The sequence below is a fragment of the Lissotriton vulgaris genome, chromosome 1_1 (genome assembly GCF_964263255.1).
Source record: "Lissotriton vulgaris chromosome 1_1, aLisVul1.2, whole genome shotgun sequence".
Taxonomy (NCBI): domain Eukaryota; kingdom Metazoa; phylum Chordata; class Amphibia; order Caudata; family Salamandridae; genus Lissotriton; species Lissotriton vulgaris.
The window spans coordinates 1,245,545,278-1,245,558,720 of record NC_141685.1 but is presented as its reverse complement, the minus strand read 5'-3'; the positions used below and the strand labels follow the sequence as shown (position 1 = coordinate 1,245,558,720).

Sequence of the window (13,443 nt, the reverse complement as noted above, 5' to 3'; positions counted from 1 at the left end):
TATTTTCTCCAGCAACTATAAAGTTGTCTAGACGAGTGAGAGGGGAGCCACTCATCTCTAACGATATCCCCTAATTGGGACTTTAGATCTGTCAGGAGATTCAGTGCCCAGTAGGATAGTTCTTATCAGCTTTACAGAACAGTAGACTGCTTGGGGTACGATCCTGATGTTCCCCTTCCCCTGTGCTAGATGCAACATCCTCACACAGTTTCTTACTTTTGGGTCCTGCCTCTATCGATTGTTTGCACTTTCCAATCTTTGGAATAATGGTGGTGTTCCTGCCTCGGCGTACAGCCCTCTTTGGAGGGGGCTTCCACGGATGGTGATAAGAGTACTTCTTCAGGAAGCACATGGGTATAATTTTGCACAGTTTGTGAATCTTGCACTAAAATACCTAGGTCCGGGGTTAGTGACAAGCGCCTCTCTGTAAGCTCTATTTCAGTGTTAACCACCCCAATAACCCTCTGCTACATTTTGTCAATTGATGTTGGTGGGAGTGCTCCTGAGCTAGGAGCTTTTGATTTTGTCACACAAGCGCTTCCCCATTTTAAAACCTACTAAATCTGGTTGTGCAAGTAAACCGCTAACCCACCCCCGCACAATGCTGCTTTTTAGGTCGAGGACTCCATCGCACTGCGTAAGCAGTGGGAGGAGCTCCGAGATTTTATGTTTCTTAGTGTAGGGGGCTTGAACCCGCCCCTCTTCTCCATTGGCTGGCCTCGTAAATGCTGGCCAGCCATTGGAGGAGAGGGGCGTCACTCCCTTTAAGCCCCATCTTTTCCGGATACGTGGGCGTGTTTTTTAGGTTCTTTCTATCTGTGACGTCATTCGTCACTCAAACCTAAAAAACACGCCCCTAGTCTGAAAAGGACGGGGATTAGCTTCAAAAAATGGCGAGCGCTTGTTTGTCTTTGAAGTCAGAAACCACAAATTAGCATGTGCTCTTGCTTCCTGCAGAAATCCACTTATAATTGGCTACTCCAGTCTTTGTTATCACAGGCCGACGGAGAATACCACTTCGCATCTTTATAAAAGCATCATGGCACCCGTTGAGAACTTGTGACGGTCGAAGTAATCACATATAAAATAACGCATAAACATTTTTAATCAATGTGAATTCCTCGTATCTATTTAGCACGATTGTCCTGTGAATAATGACAATTCAACTATCTAAATAATTTATGTACTCTATGTTTTCCAATATTGGTTAGATAAGGTCTTGCAACTGAAAGATGCCTCAATTTGGTGTCCTTGTTTGTCCTTTGTCTATTTCCATAAATGCAGCCATCAACCGAAATGCGTCATTACAAAAAAATAACTGTCTTTTTCGAACTGGCTACACCTTGCGTCTGTCGGCAACTGGGGCGGGCCCAGAGGGTACTATTGAATTTATTTTCCGATTGGTAGAATCTGAAGTCCGTAGAAAAGGAGGACCAATACTAGCTGTGCTGAAGTCGTGGAGGCTATGGCGGGACCCATGAAAATGGAGACCGAGGCTTGGGCCTACCGTCGGCGCAGGGAGATGCCAGGGATGGGACTTCGGGCACTTTCGCACTTGCTTCTTATGTTGCTGGGTTTCTGCGGTTGGTGCAGCGCAGGTGAAGTGAGGGGCGTGGTGCAATCTGTTGTTTTACGAGTCATTCATGGTGCTACCCTTCTCTGTGGAAGTGGCTTCCTCTGGGAGGCGCTTAGCACAGGAAGAACTGAAGCTACATATCATGGAGTGTTTTGTCATTTGTTTTTGTGCGGTTGACACTAATTACTTCATTGAGATTTGAACTGCATTGAAACTGGAGATTAGATTATAAAATATGAAAGGATAAAGTTGATTGTTCGTCATTAAGTCTCAAGTGGAAACAGTTGATTCAAAGGAATACGTAGTTGTAAAGATTAGTCACCTGGGACCGAGTCTCGTGGAAGTAAACAAAGCGATGCAGGAAGCCTTCATTTTATGCAGCGCCGTTAAAAAAGCTCTTCGACTTCCGAATTAATTGGATCTTTTTGCACCCATTGAATGACTGGTAAGTTCCCGTGCATGCTACGTCATTTACTTGTTTTCCATTTGTCTCCCAGGGGCTGTACCTGCTACAAGTGTGTTTTTTGCGTGGTTCGTGGCAGGGTGGATTGTGAGGTGTGGAGAGGAGCGTGTACTGCTTCTGAAAGTTTTAAAAAGTGGGTGCTGTTTGTAGACTATTTTGAGGATTGTCTTCCATCCACCTTATACCTTCCCCTGTCTTGGCCCCAAAATCTCCTTACTTAGCTGCTGTGTAATGTACTCAACGCTTTTTATGGTCGGTCCTGAGAATGTTAAACTTTTGACCATGGGTGTAGAGTCTGAGAAGTAAATACATGGTGCACTCCTGAGAGTCATCCCTGGTTTTTCTGTGCCTCTGTTCCCCCGGTTATTCTGTGCCTCTGTTCCCTTCTGTGTGCATGGCTCTGTCTGTGTGTGTGCGTGGCTTTGTCTGTGTGTGTGCGTGGCTGTGTCCGTGTGTGCGCATGACTGTCTGTGTGTGCGTGGCTCTGTGTGTGTCTGTGTGTGCGTGGCTCTGTCTGTGTGTGTGGCTCTGTCTGTGTGTGTGCGTGTGCGTGGCTCTGTGTGTGTGCGTGTGCGTGGCTCTGTGTGTGTGTTTGTGCTTGGCTCTCTGTGTGTGTGCGTGGCTCTGTGTGTGTGTGCGTGGCTCTCTGTGTGTGTCTGTGTGTGTGTGCGTGGCTCTCTGTGTCTGTGTGTGGGCGTGGCTCTGTCTGTGTGTGTGCGTCACTCTGTCTGTGTGTGTGCGCGGCTCTGTCTGTGTGTGCGCAGCTCTGTCTGTGTGTGCGCGGCTCTGTCTGTGTGTGTGCGGCTCTATCTGTGTGTGTGTGCCACCTCTGTCTGTGTGTGTGTGCGTGCCTCTGTGTGTGTGTGTGTGTGTGTGGCTCTGTGTCCACGAATACTCTCTACTACTCACCAATTGCCATTGTCAATGACAATACCATTTATATATGTTTTAAAAAAAAAATGTCAGGAGCAATGCCAATAGCGCTACCTTTAATAATGCTGAGATCATTGCATTGTAAATGCTTGTTTATACTTATATGGGCAATTAACAATACAGATGATTGGAACTAGTAAGTGAAAGATGTGACTACATACACCCAGATAGAAGGGAACAGCCTAATAGTAGCCAACCGTTAAGCAGATAGCAGTGCAAATCTCTAGGTTTTCATGGAACTTGTACCTATGACCAAAGTAATGCGTTCCAAGCTAAGCTGTCCAAATGAGATTAAAATGTCAGAGTTAGTCTTCTGGGCTCTTTACAGTTATGTTTTGATGGCCCAAAAGGTCAGCAGCAAAAAGGATGACGTGGTAGTCCCACTCAGGGTTGATTGTATCTTTCTTTAGTAACCGAGATGATCGAAAGGCCAATGGTACCAAATGTCAGTACTATTTTCTTCCGAATGGGTATTTCAAATGTCCGCTAAAAACAGTGAGCAAAAGCTATGTTAACCTCAGCAAATGGGTGCTTACCCATTGAGTCAATTGCCGTGGGATGAGACCAAGAGATGCGGCCCTGTCCTGCCTCCTCCTGTCGCAGATGGGCCCACCCTCGGCCCGGGCTTTGCCCGGGCGCTGCCCAATCACGCCCGCGCTGCGGGAGGTCAACTGTGTTCTTATCGCGCCTCCGAGCGCGGTAGTAGCGTCAGAGGAGCGCGGGCTGCTGGGGGCTGTAGTTTGGGCCGTTGCCCTCACAGCTTGTGTGTTTCAGAGTTGGCCGTACCCCTCATGGCAGCAGCAGCGGCAGCAGCAGCGGCAATAGAACCGGACCTCTGGGAGTCCCGCGCTGCAGGAGGTCAGCTGTGTTCTTATCACACCTCCGGGCGCGGTTGCAGCGTCAGAGGTGCGGGTGCAGCTGGGGACTGTAGTTTGGCCCGTTCCCCTTATGGCTTGGGTGTTTCAGGGTTGGCGCAGCAGCAGCGATAGAACCGGACCTTTGGGCGTCCCAGTATATGCACTTGTCATGATGGCATTAGTCATTAGCATGCTAATTTATTGCTTCTCTTGAACTACAATTTAAGGCATTTTCATAACGGGTCATACAGTGTGCATCTTATTACTTATATGCATCATCCTTACAGTCATAATGTCTCTTCAAGAGACATTATGAAGTGACAGCTTTGCTTCTGTCACATGCGTGGTACAGCGGGTTGTGTGTTCAAAGCTTCAACTGGCTACCCAATGTCTGGTGTTCATGGCCCAGTGCCAAGTGCCATGTCTGCCCAGCGCTGACCGTCTTCCCTCAATTATCCCTACGGTTAGACATCCCAAGGACCTTGTCCGGGCACCTATCTCAAGTGTCCCTGCTGTGAGGCATCCCAAGGACCTTGTTCGGGCATTTGCCATTTTAGGTCCTTATGTGAATAAATTTATTGTTAAAACATTGTGACTCCCTGTCCCCTGGTCCCACTGCGGCTGCGACACCCGTGTCCTCTGGTGTGAGTGGGTAGGATCAGTTTCTTCTGGTGACAATGCTGGGGACTGCTTGTCCCTATCACCTTTTAGGCTGTGTTTGTGTCCAAGCTCTCTATCCTGATTGGGCCCTTTGATCCCCAATTTACTTGGTCACTCGCTGACCATTTCTTTGGTGCGCTTTCGTGTCCTGCTGCTACTGCCATGTCGCCTTTGTCTGCTGCCCACGAGGAGGGGAGGGGGCTAGCTGCCTTCCATCTATGGTCAGCTGCAACTCCCGGTCGGCGGTAGTTTCTGCTGTGTGCTGTAATGACAGCCATGCTGACAGAAGACATTTTTATTAATTATTACAATCGTTTTGGAAATAGTTTTCATCATAATTATCTCATACCTGTTTTCCTTGATCACGGAAAAACTCCCCAGTGTTCTCAATAACCTGCTCATCCGACATCAGTGAGTACGGCTGCTCCCGACAGAAGGTAAATACCTCCCAGAGTGTCACGCCAAACGCCCACACATCACTTGCGGTGGTAAACTTCCCCTGCAGGAGAATGGCACAACTTTTGTAATTTACTCCTATTTGTATTGATACAATATGAAATTAATTTACTGGAATAGGTTCAAATCTAAACGGATAATCTTTCTAACTATCTGAGTCATGTTTTTATTGATATCAGATCAGGTCTTGTGATTGTGATGTAACAGTAGGTACAGAAAAATATGTTGCACGCGAAGATGCAGAAATCACCATAAACTATATTATTGACAGTTTTACAAAGGGGTCTTACCAACAAGTGACACCGTACATGCTTGAAAATGCAAGCCATTACGCACTATTCTACACTTTATCAAAGGCCTTGGGAAAATGCTTTTATAAGAGGATACACGTAATAGTTTTAATTTCAAGATCATTTTGCATATTATTTACACTTTTATGTTTCCATTAACTTATTCTTCTCTACTAAGTGTATAAAATCAGTAAGTATAATGTCACAACTGATCACATCAATGCAAAAGTAAAATGCGATCTAAATCAAAGTACATCAGTGTTTCAGAATTTTATTAACTACGTTTTGATAAGGCCCCTCTCCGATTTTAGACCACTAAAATAGTTGAACGATCCAACCTTCTGGATCTCTGCTGCAACCTCAATTGCAAATTAAATGAGTTACTGCAGGAAGGCATTAAGGAGTTCGAGTGCAATAGTATAGAGTTCTTGCATAAAAAATATTGATTTGTTTGAATTATTGCAGCGTCCATTTGCCCCCTCCTCTTTATTTGGTGCCCCTCTGCCCATTTATTTTCCAAGCATTCTTATCTTCTCTGCTTGTTTTTGCCCCTCACTCAACAGTGTGTCTCTTTTTTCAGTCCCACCTATAGGCAGTTTCGCAACTCTAACCTGCATCATCTACAAGATTGCGAACAACAGCCTAGATCAGGGGTCTCCAACCTTTACTGTAATAAGCGCTACTTATGCTCAATGAAACTCATCGAGCGCTACTAATATTATAATTTGATTGCTGTTTCTAGGGAAGGCTGGCTCTCACATGATGAGAACCACTTACTTTTGAGACTATTTAGGTAGTACCGCTACTTCAACGTGGTCTGTGTGTTTCTGTGTTGGGCTGCAGCATGGAGGCTCGTAAGGCATCAGCAAAGCAGAAGCACTTGGATCCTCCAGAAGATGAGGAGGTTCCAAAGATCTCAAGGGGAGATCTAAATGGAACATTGAAGCAGGCGGTGGACTTGGCTCTTAATGAGATTCGGGTGACAAAGGCCAGGACTGACTCAGACGATGAATAGGGGTCTGGTCAGAAAAGAAGATATGTTTCTGGGTCTCATCTTAATCAGCTTTTCGCTCATATCAGGGAATTCCTTGGCTTTGCATAACCTCCTCAGACGGAGGATGATTTTTATGTACAGTAAAGTTCTGCTCCACCCAACTCTTTGCCTTAGCATGATGTTATTAAGACTTTGATAACTAAAGAATGGAAAATATGGCTAAAGAAGCAATTTCATGGTTCCTTGTAAAGAGATAGCCACTAAACTCAAGGATTTTGATCAAGATATTCTAGATGTTTCTACTGTTAACACTATTTTGTCTGCTATGGCGTTATCATCTTTGGCGTAGGAGAATGCTACGCTTCATGAGGTTGGTGACAGGAAGGTGGAGAGAGCTCGGAAGAGAGTTTTTGCTGCATCTAACTATTCCCTACCTGCTAATACTTATGCAGCTTATGCAACAAAGGTTCTCTTAAAGGACTTTCAGGCATTGTTTGATTGTTTGCAAAGCAAATCTGACCATCTTTCAGTGTTGGCTAATATGGAACTTATCCGGTCGGTCCCTATCTGATGTCTCCTTTGATTCCTTTTGGTCGGCAGTTTCAGCAGCTGGGGCAGCAAGCCAAGGGAGAAGACTCCTGTGAATGTGATCTTAGAAACAGGATGCAGCTCAGAGATCTCCCATTCAAAATGTTCCTAGGATCTAAGTTATTTGGAGAGGAACATAACACTATGGTGCACAAGTCAGCAGAGAATAAAATAATTGTCAGACCATTTAAGATTCTACCGGGCAAAAAAAAGCTTTTTTCAGAAGAAGGTCCTGCAGTGCCAAAGAGACACTAAGCAACCCTTTCCTGGCCAGGTCCTTAGCCGGGGGGCCACGGTTGGTAGTAAATCCTGGCTCCAGCTCTCACAGTCAAAGGCCTAGCAGAAATCACTATATGATGATAGGAGGACGTCTCAAAGCTTTCTTTCATCAATGGACACAGACTGTACGAGATTGTTGGGTCTTTAAGTCGGGATAGAAGGCTATCAAATCAAGTTCAAAGAGCCTCTGCCAATAGCCCGCTTCATATGTTCCCAATTACCACATGATCACTCAAAAAAGAATGCCATGCTTCAGAAGATACACAATCTTTTGTGCAAAGGAGCAATAATGAAGGTTCTTGCAGCTCTGAAGAGAACTTGAAAATGATTCAATAATTTATTTAAAATTTAAACAGAATGGTTCCTTTTGCCCGGTCCCCGACCTAAAGGATCTGACCAAATTCTTCAGAGTGGAGTCTTTTTGAATGATATCAGTCCAGTCCATTGTTCCTCTGCTCTCCAGGAACAATTTTTTAGCGGCACTGGACTTGAAAGATGCCCCATTCCATGTGCCCAAACATGCCAACAGTCAGAAGTACCTCAAGGTTGCTGTGGGAAGGGTCCACTTCCAGTTTCAAGTTCTACCATTTGAACTTGCGTCTTCCCAAAGGTATTTGCAAAGATATTGGCACCTGTAATAGTTGCATTGCACTTACGTGATACTGCTGTGTTTCCATGTCTTTATGACTGGCTTTTATGTGCTTCTTCTTTTTTAAGAAGGGAATCACTTGTACAAGCTAAATATTCTATGTACTTTGCTACAATTTTTTTGTCCCATTGGGTGACAATATGGAATAAAACATAACTCAATTTAGAAAGTAGTTTGTAATGAAATAAATTCTCAAATAAGAAAAGAACAAAGAGAAAAAAGAGAAAGAAAGAGGCACACACTAGTGTGAATTTAAAGCAGAATTCATATATTCAAAATGAATTATTCTAAAGGGTATAAATCATAAAGTTCCACATTGACATTTATCTTGTGAATCAAGTTTAAAGAAAAAAAGTCAGAGATGAATGTCAATGAAGTCCACTCTGATTAATATCAGTCCACCACATATGATGAATCAATTCGATTATGAATATCCAGTGGTTACACTTGGAGTGAGTAGTACTTGGCATCGACTTTTTGGTCTCTATTGTACAAAGTCCGCAAGTCCAACCTCAGGGCAACCACATTTATAGGGAAATTACTAAGACCCCATATGAACTATGACTTTAATATGTTACGTGTGGCGGCTCTCATGTGGTTAGATTCAAAACCGCAAGAGAGACACCCGCTTTTTGATTTATTAAACCAGCTCAATTCTGATGGTTTACTGCAAATAATCTTTAACATATTTTTCTTAAGAAATGCATCCTGGTGAACCATCCTCTCTGGATGTCCACTGGTCTTATGATTTATTTGGACCGTATGCTCCCTTTGCAAGCCTCAAATTCCGTTTGTGTCGTTTTAAGTTTTCGACGTCCAGGTTAGGTATTAATATCCATTTTGGCTACCTTGGTGGAGGCTGTTGGAGCTTCTCTCAGTAAAAATGCAGGGCAGCAACATAGACTTCCCCGTAAACTTTTTTCAACCATTATAAATTCGATTTGTCCCTCTCAGCAGAAAAATATTTTTGGGGCTGGTATTTTGGGTTCTATAATGAATACATTGCAACCTTAATACATTTTAGTGATCAGGGAGATGCAGCCGCTACAAATTCTTATAGTGTGTTTTACTTGTTATGTCCTCAAGGAAGTAAGAACTGAGTTGAGCAGGCCGGATGATGGGTAATGGATACATTACTTACCAGTTATCTTCATTACCCTGTTTTTTGTTTTGTTTTAGAAACATTTTTATTTGCATTTTGGTTAAAACTCAACAGTACAGTCACGTAGTTCTTTGTACTCATCCCCCTACACCCTCTCCCACCCCTCCACATTCCAACTTTGCTGAAACTTTACATATCCCATTAGTCCAGAGTCCGTAACTTCGATATGCAAAGGTTTCTTAGATTGTTCATCCCATTACCATGAATCTTAGTCCTCCTAACCCCAGTCCAGCTATCCTTCCCTCTCATCCCTTGATCTGCTTCTCCTTGCATCTGTTTCAGCATGTTAAAACAGGACGTGGGGAGGGGGAGGTATTATTCATCTGGGTTATTAGAAATAAAACATTTTTGCAAGTCTTTCAATATGACCTGTGCAAGGAGGCAAGTCTCAAGGAAGTAAGAACTGGTTTAAGGAAGACAAAGATTCACAGTAATGATCATTACCTAATGTATTCATCACCCTTCCTTTTGGTGTTGTCCACTTCAGACAACGATTCTAACGATTCTAAGGATTATAATTTGCTATTAACGTTTTTCAGCGTGGATTGAAAATGCTTCATGTTCATATATAGGAATTTTTGGATGTGTTTATACAACGTACAGGGGTCCTAATTGTTCATTTTTCCTAAAATTAGCGTACCTTTTGAAAAATTATGTGAAATTACAAGTGTTGTGCAAAATGTGCATGAAAATTTTAATGAGGCCGTAATTTGAGTTAAAAAGTCACACAAGATACAAGCAGATACTAGCGGGAGACTGGCTAGAGGAGAAAAATGTACCTTGTAGGACATTTTCTTCACAAACCAGTCTCCCTCAGGCAAAAATTACAGAAAATTGTGCAGCCCACCAAACAGCAAAAAAGCTTGCGAAATTCACATATTGCAGCCCACCAAACAGCAAAAGGCATGCACAATTCACATTTTGGCAGTTTCCAAAACTTCCACAGGTTTCATTTGCACAATAAAAATTTGGAAATGGTGACCTCAGGCCAGGCCCTTGGCACTGCCAGAGGCATTCAGAGGGTGGGGTATGAGGGATTGTTAAGCATTTGCTATTGCAGAAGTCCTGTATTTCAACCCAGAGATCTGTCAAGGGCAACTCAAAATTTAGGATTCCCCGCAGGAGAAAGGAGCACTCTGTTAGCAACACGAATTAGAAGAGCAGCCTCTCTTTAGCATACTGCAGGCTGCATGTGCTCTGCCGTTTCAGGCCAACCCTCCACGACCAGAACTAGCTGCCAGATTCTGCCACCAACACAACCCCTCAGCAGCACCCACTTCTACATTCACACTGTAAGCCAGCCCTGCCGCTGCCATTCGCTTGTCTGAGCTCTGCTGACTCCTCCATGGGCCACAACAATAGTGCGCCATGGCAGATTTATGCAGAGCTGCTACAACAGGCCATGCCCACCGTTCCTCACCTTACTGCATTAGCTTGGACTGGAGGGCAAGTGAAACCTCGACCTGCACATGTGCAGAAGTACCCACTCCATCACCCCTCCCTCTAAGCAAACATAGTAGTGGATTATTTACTGTGAGCAGCCTAACACCCTTAACCTTGGCCTGCTCAGTGTTCCTTCTTCCCCATGAATGGTAAGGGAACGGTCCCTATGCTCCTTACCACCAGCCGTCAGTGATTCCTAAAATCCTAACTTACCAGCAAGATACTCTCCCAGGACATCCAGCGGATGGGTAGTACAGCCCGACCCTGGATGCGGTAGTAATCACCACTGTACAAGTTCCTGCTCATTCCAAAGTCAGCTATTTTTATAGTGTAATTCTTGCCCACAAGGCAGTTGCGTGTGGCGAGATCCCGATGAACAAAGTTTAGGGATGAGAGGTACTTCATACCAGAAGCAATCTGGGCTACCATGAACTTCAGGTCAGCATGGCTGCAGAGACAGAAAGTGAAGGAGATTGTGAGATAAATTGAAAGCTTTTTATATTTCAATAAGAATAAACTCGCAAACTAGTATTTGTTTTATTTGTATGTATTTACTTGGTGATTAGTAAAGTGCTGCCTGTTCCAGCCTGGTATTTTCAGGGTGCAGGAAACATGATGTTGTGCATAACTGTTGTTGTACAATAGGCAGTAAGTTGTGGTCCATGGGGGCAGACAAATAATAGTAGGAAGTGTGAGAAAAAATAGATGTAAAAAATGAGCAAGTGTGGCCTGACCAACAATGCAGAAAAATGTCACAGGGGTCTTGAAATTACAGTATATTCAGTCAAATGCCAGAGGAATGCCTTAAACATCTGTCTGGGCAAATGTGTTCTTATTTTAACATCTGTCCCATGCTTGCCATTTTCTTTATGGCCTTGATTTTCTTCAAGCGTTTAGTAGGTGAAGCTTGTGCTATGATGACCACATCACTTTGGGAACAGGTTTGACCTTTCTGACAGGACATTCATGCTCCCATCCTCAAATGTAGGCTACGAATTCAAATGCATTAGATTCTGCTCTGTGATTGCCACAAACTGTCGTATGACAATAGCCCTTCTCCCATACAATAGAAATCAAGGTTGGCAGCTATTTTGGACTCCCCCCCCCCCCCCCCCCCCCCCCCGGTTCAGTGTACATGTTCAGAATTCCCTCGTCTCTATTGCTGCATAATTGTTTCATATTGAAGTTCACGTTTTTATGCAATTTAGTGATTTTGTATATCAGCAGAGTTATAGAACTATGGGCCGGATGTATGAAGAGTTTTTGTGATCCCAAAAGGTCTGATTAACAGAATTGAGCCGTTGGCAACCCCAAAAAGGCCTTTTGGTATCTAAGAAACCCAAATTGCGATTTGGAAACACGTTACTGCATCTCAATTTGGGTTTGTGACTACATAGTGAATCGATGATTGGAAAGGGTGTGTTTAGGGCTTTCCTTCTCAACGGTGTTTCGCAGTGGGTTATATTAATGTTTCGCTGACTACAGTGGCATTGGCGCAAACAGGAAAGGGTCTCCGAGGGTAAGCCTTCCCCTTTGTCAATGTTGACAGAAAGATTTTTTAAGAGCAGGCAGTGGTCCAATGAACCATGTTACTTACAATTTTGTTTTTAATGCATTGCTTTCCTTTGATGGAAAATGGCTTCCATTTTAAAAAATCAATTAAAAAATGTTATTTAGAAGCAATCACAGTCATGGGGGCTTATGGCTCAGCAGACCACCATCCCGCTGATGGCTAAGATTCATAGCTGGTTGCAATTTGTGACCTACTTTAATATTACCTAATATTTGGGTTTTTACGAACCCACCTATTAGTACATAGGTCGGTTCGCAAAAACATAATGGATTCGGCAAAAGTCATAGCGCAATTTGCGACGACTTTTGCTGAATCCATTCTTAGTACATCTGGACCTATGTTCTTAATCTTTATAATGAACTGCATTTAATTTGATGATGCGTTTGTAGATTTGAGAATATAAATATACCTTAACTGAATTGAAACGCTGAATACTAATAACTATTCTGGATGGCAGCGTGGATGTGAAAGTATTAATTGGAGAGCATCAATAGTTCTACGAATCCCAAATACATACGAAGCGGCCCAAGAAGTCCAATAACATTAAACAGTCGCAGCAAAGGGTGAGAGTGCCTAGAAACCCGCCAGCACATAGGAGAGGGGAGAGATGGTATGAACATGAGTGCTAGGATTAATCCACCACAAAAAGGAGAGCATGTCAGGAGTATTGGTATGCAAAAAACGAGGTATTTTACATTACCCTTAGGAATGGTAGAGGGGTGTGCCTGAAGAGTGTCTAGCATCAGTGACAGAGTAGTGGCTGATGTGCCTGGGGATTTCCTGCAGCACTTAAGTTGTCCTTAACATAGCTACCTTACGGTTGGCATGGAGAGTGTCAGTTCGCCCGGTGGACCATGTCGAGTTAGGAACTGGTTCAGGTCTCCATTCTCCATGTATTCTGTGATCATGCAGAGCGGATCATCATTGATGCAGACAGCTAACAGCCGGATGATGTTGGGGTCTTTCAGCCGAGACATGATCTTAATTTCTTTCAGGAAGTCATTTCTAAGAGAAGTTGGAAACATCGATGCATTGGTTTTACTAGCCGTTGAACAATAGGTAATTTCAATGTATTCTGAGGCGAAACAGTCTCTCTTGCATTAAAAACGTAGACAAGAAAACAACGTTAAGTGAAGCGGTCGTGACGTGGTTGTACTCAGTGAAAAACTGGACTGCTTATGCCAGAAATATAATTCACATTTGTCTTTATAACATATCCTTGTATCAAACACCAATTCACCATGCACCAAAATCATAAAGTAGTGTTTATTGGTATCTTTTTCCTTTTTTTATTATTGTAAGATGGCATGCTTGAAATCCTCGGTAAGTGATAAAGTACCTCCTATCCTACGATATAAGGATATCACGTCAATTTCTGTGACTGTATAGAAGAATGATGCCGATGGTGTACCCCCAATTACACACATCAAGCTTGTGGAATTCCTATAGCTCATGTCCAAGACATACTAAAGTATAGATCGTTTATTTCGGGAACAGCCCATACAACACATCATATTGAT

General features: G+C 43.4%; 1 protein-coding gene across 1 annotated transcript in view; it reads right to left on the bottom strand.

Moving 5' to 3' along the window:
* DDR2 (discoidin domain receptor tyrosine kinase 2) overlaps positions 1-13,443 on the bottom strand; it is a 631,189-nt gene that overhangs the window by 20,043 nt on the left and 597,703 nt on the right. Inside the window, exons 14-16 of the mRNA XM_086964525.1 lie at positions 12,737-12,928; positions 10,564-10,798; positions 4,839-4,988 (exon numbers count right to left, since the gene is read on the bottom strand). Of these exons, the coding sequence (XP_086820651.1) occupies positions 4,839-4,988; positions 10,564-10,798; positions 12,737-12,928 (577 nt within the window). The remainder of the gene's footprint in view (positions 1-4,838; positions 4,989-10,563; positions 10,799-12,736; positions 12,929-13,443) is intronic.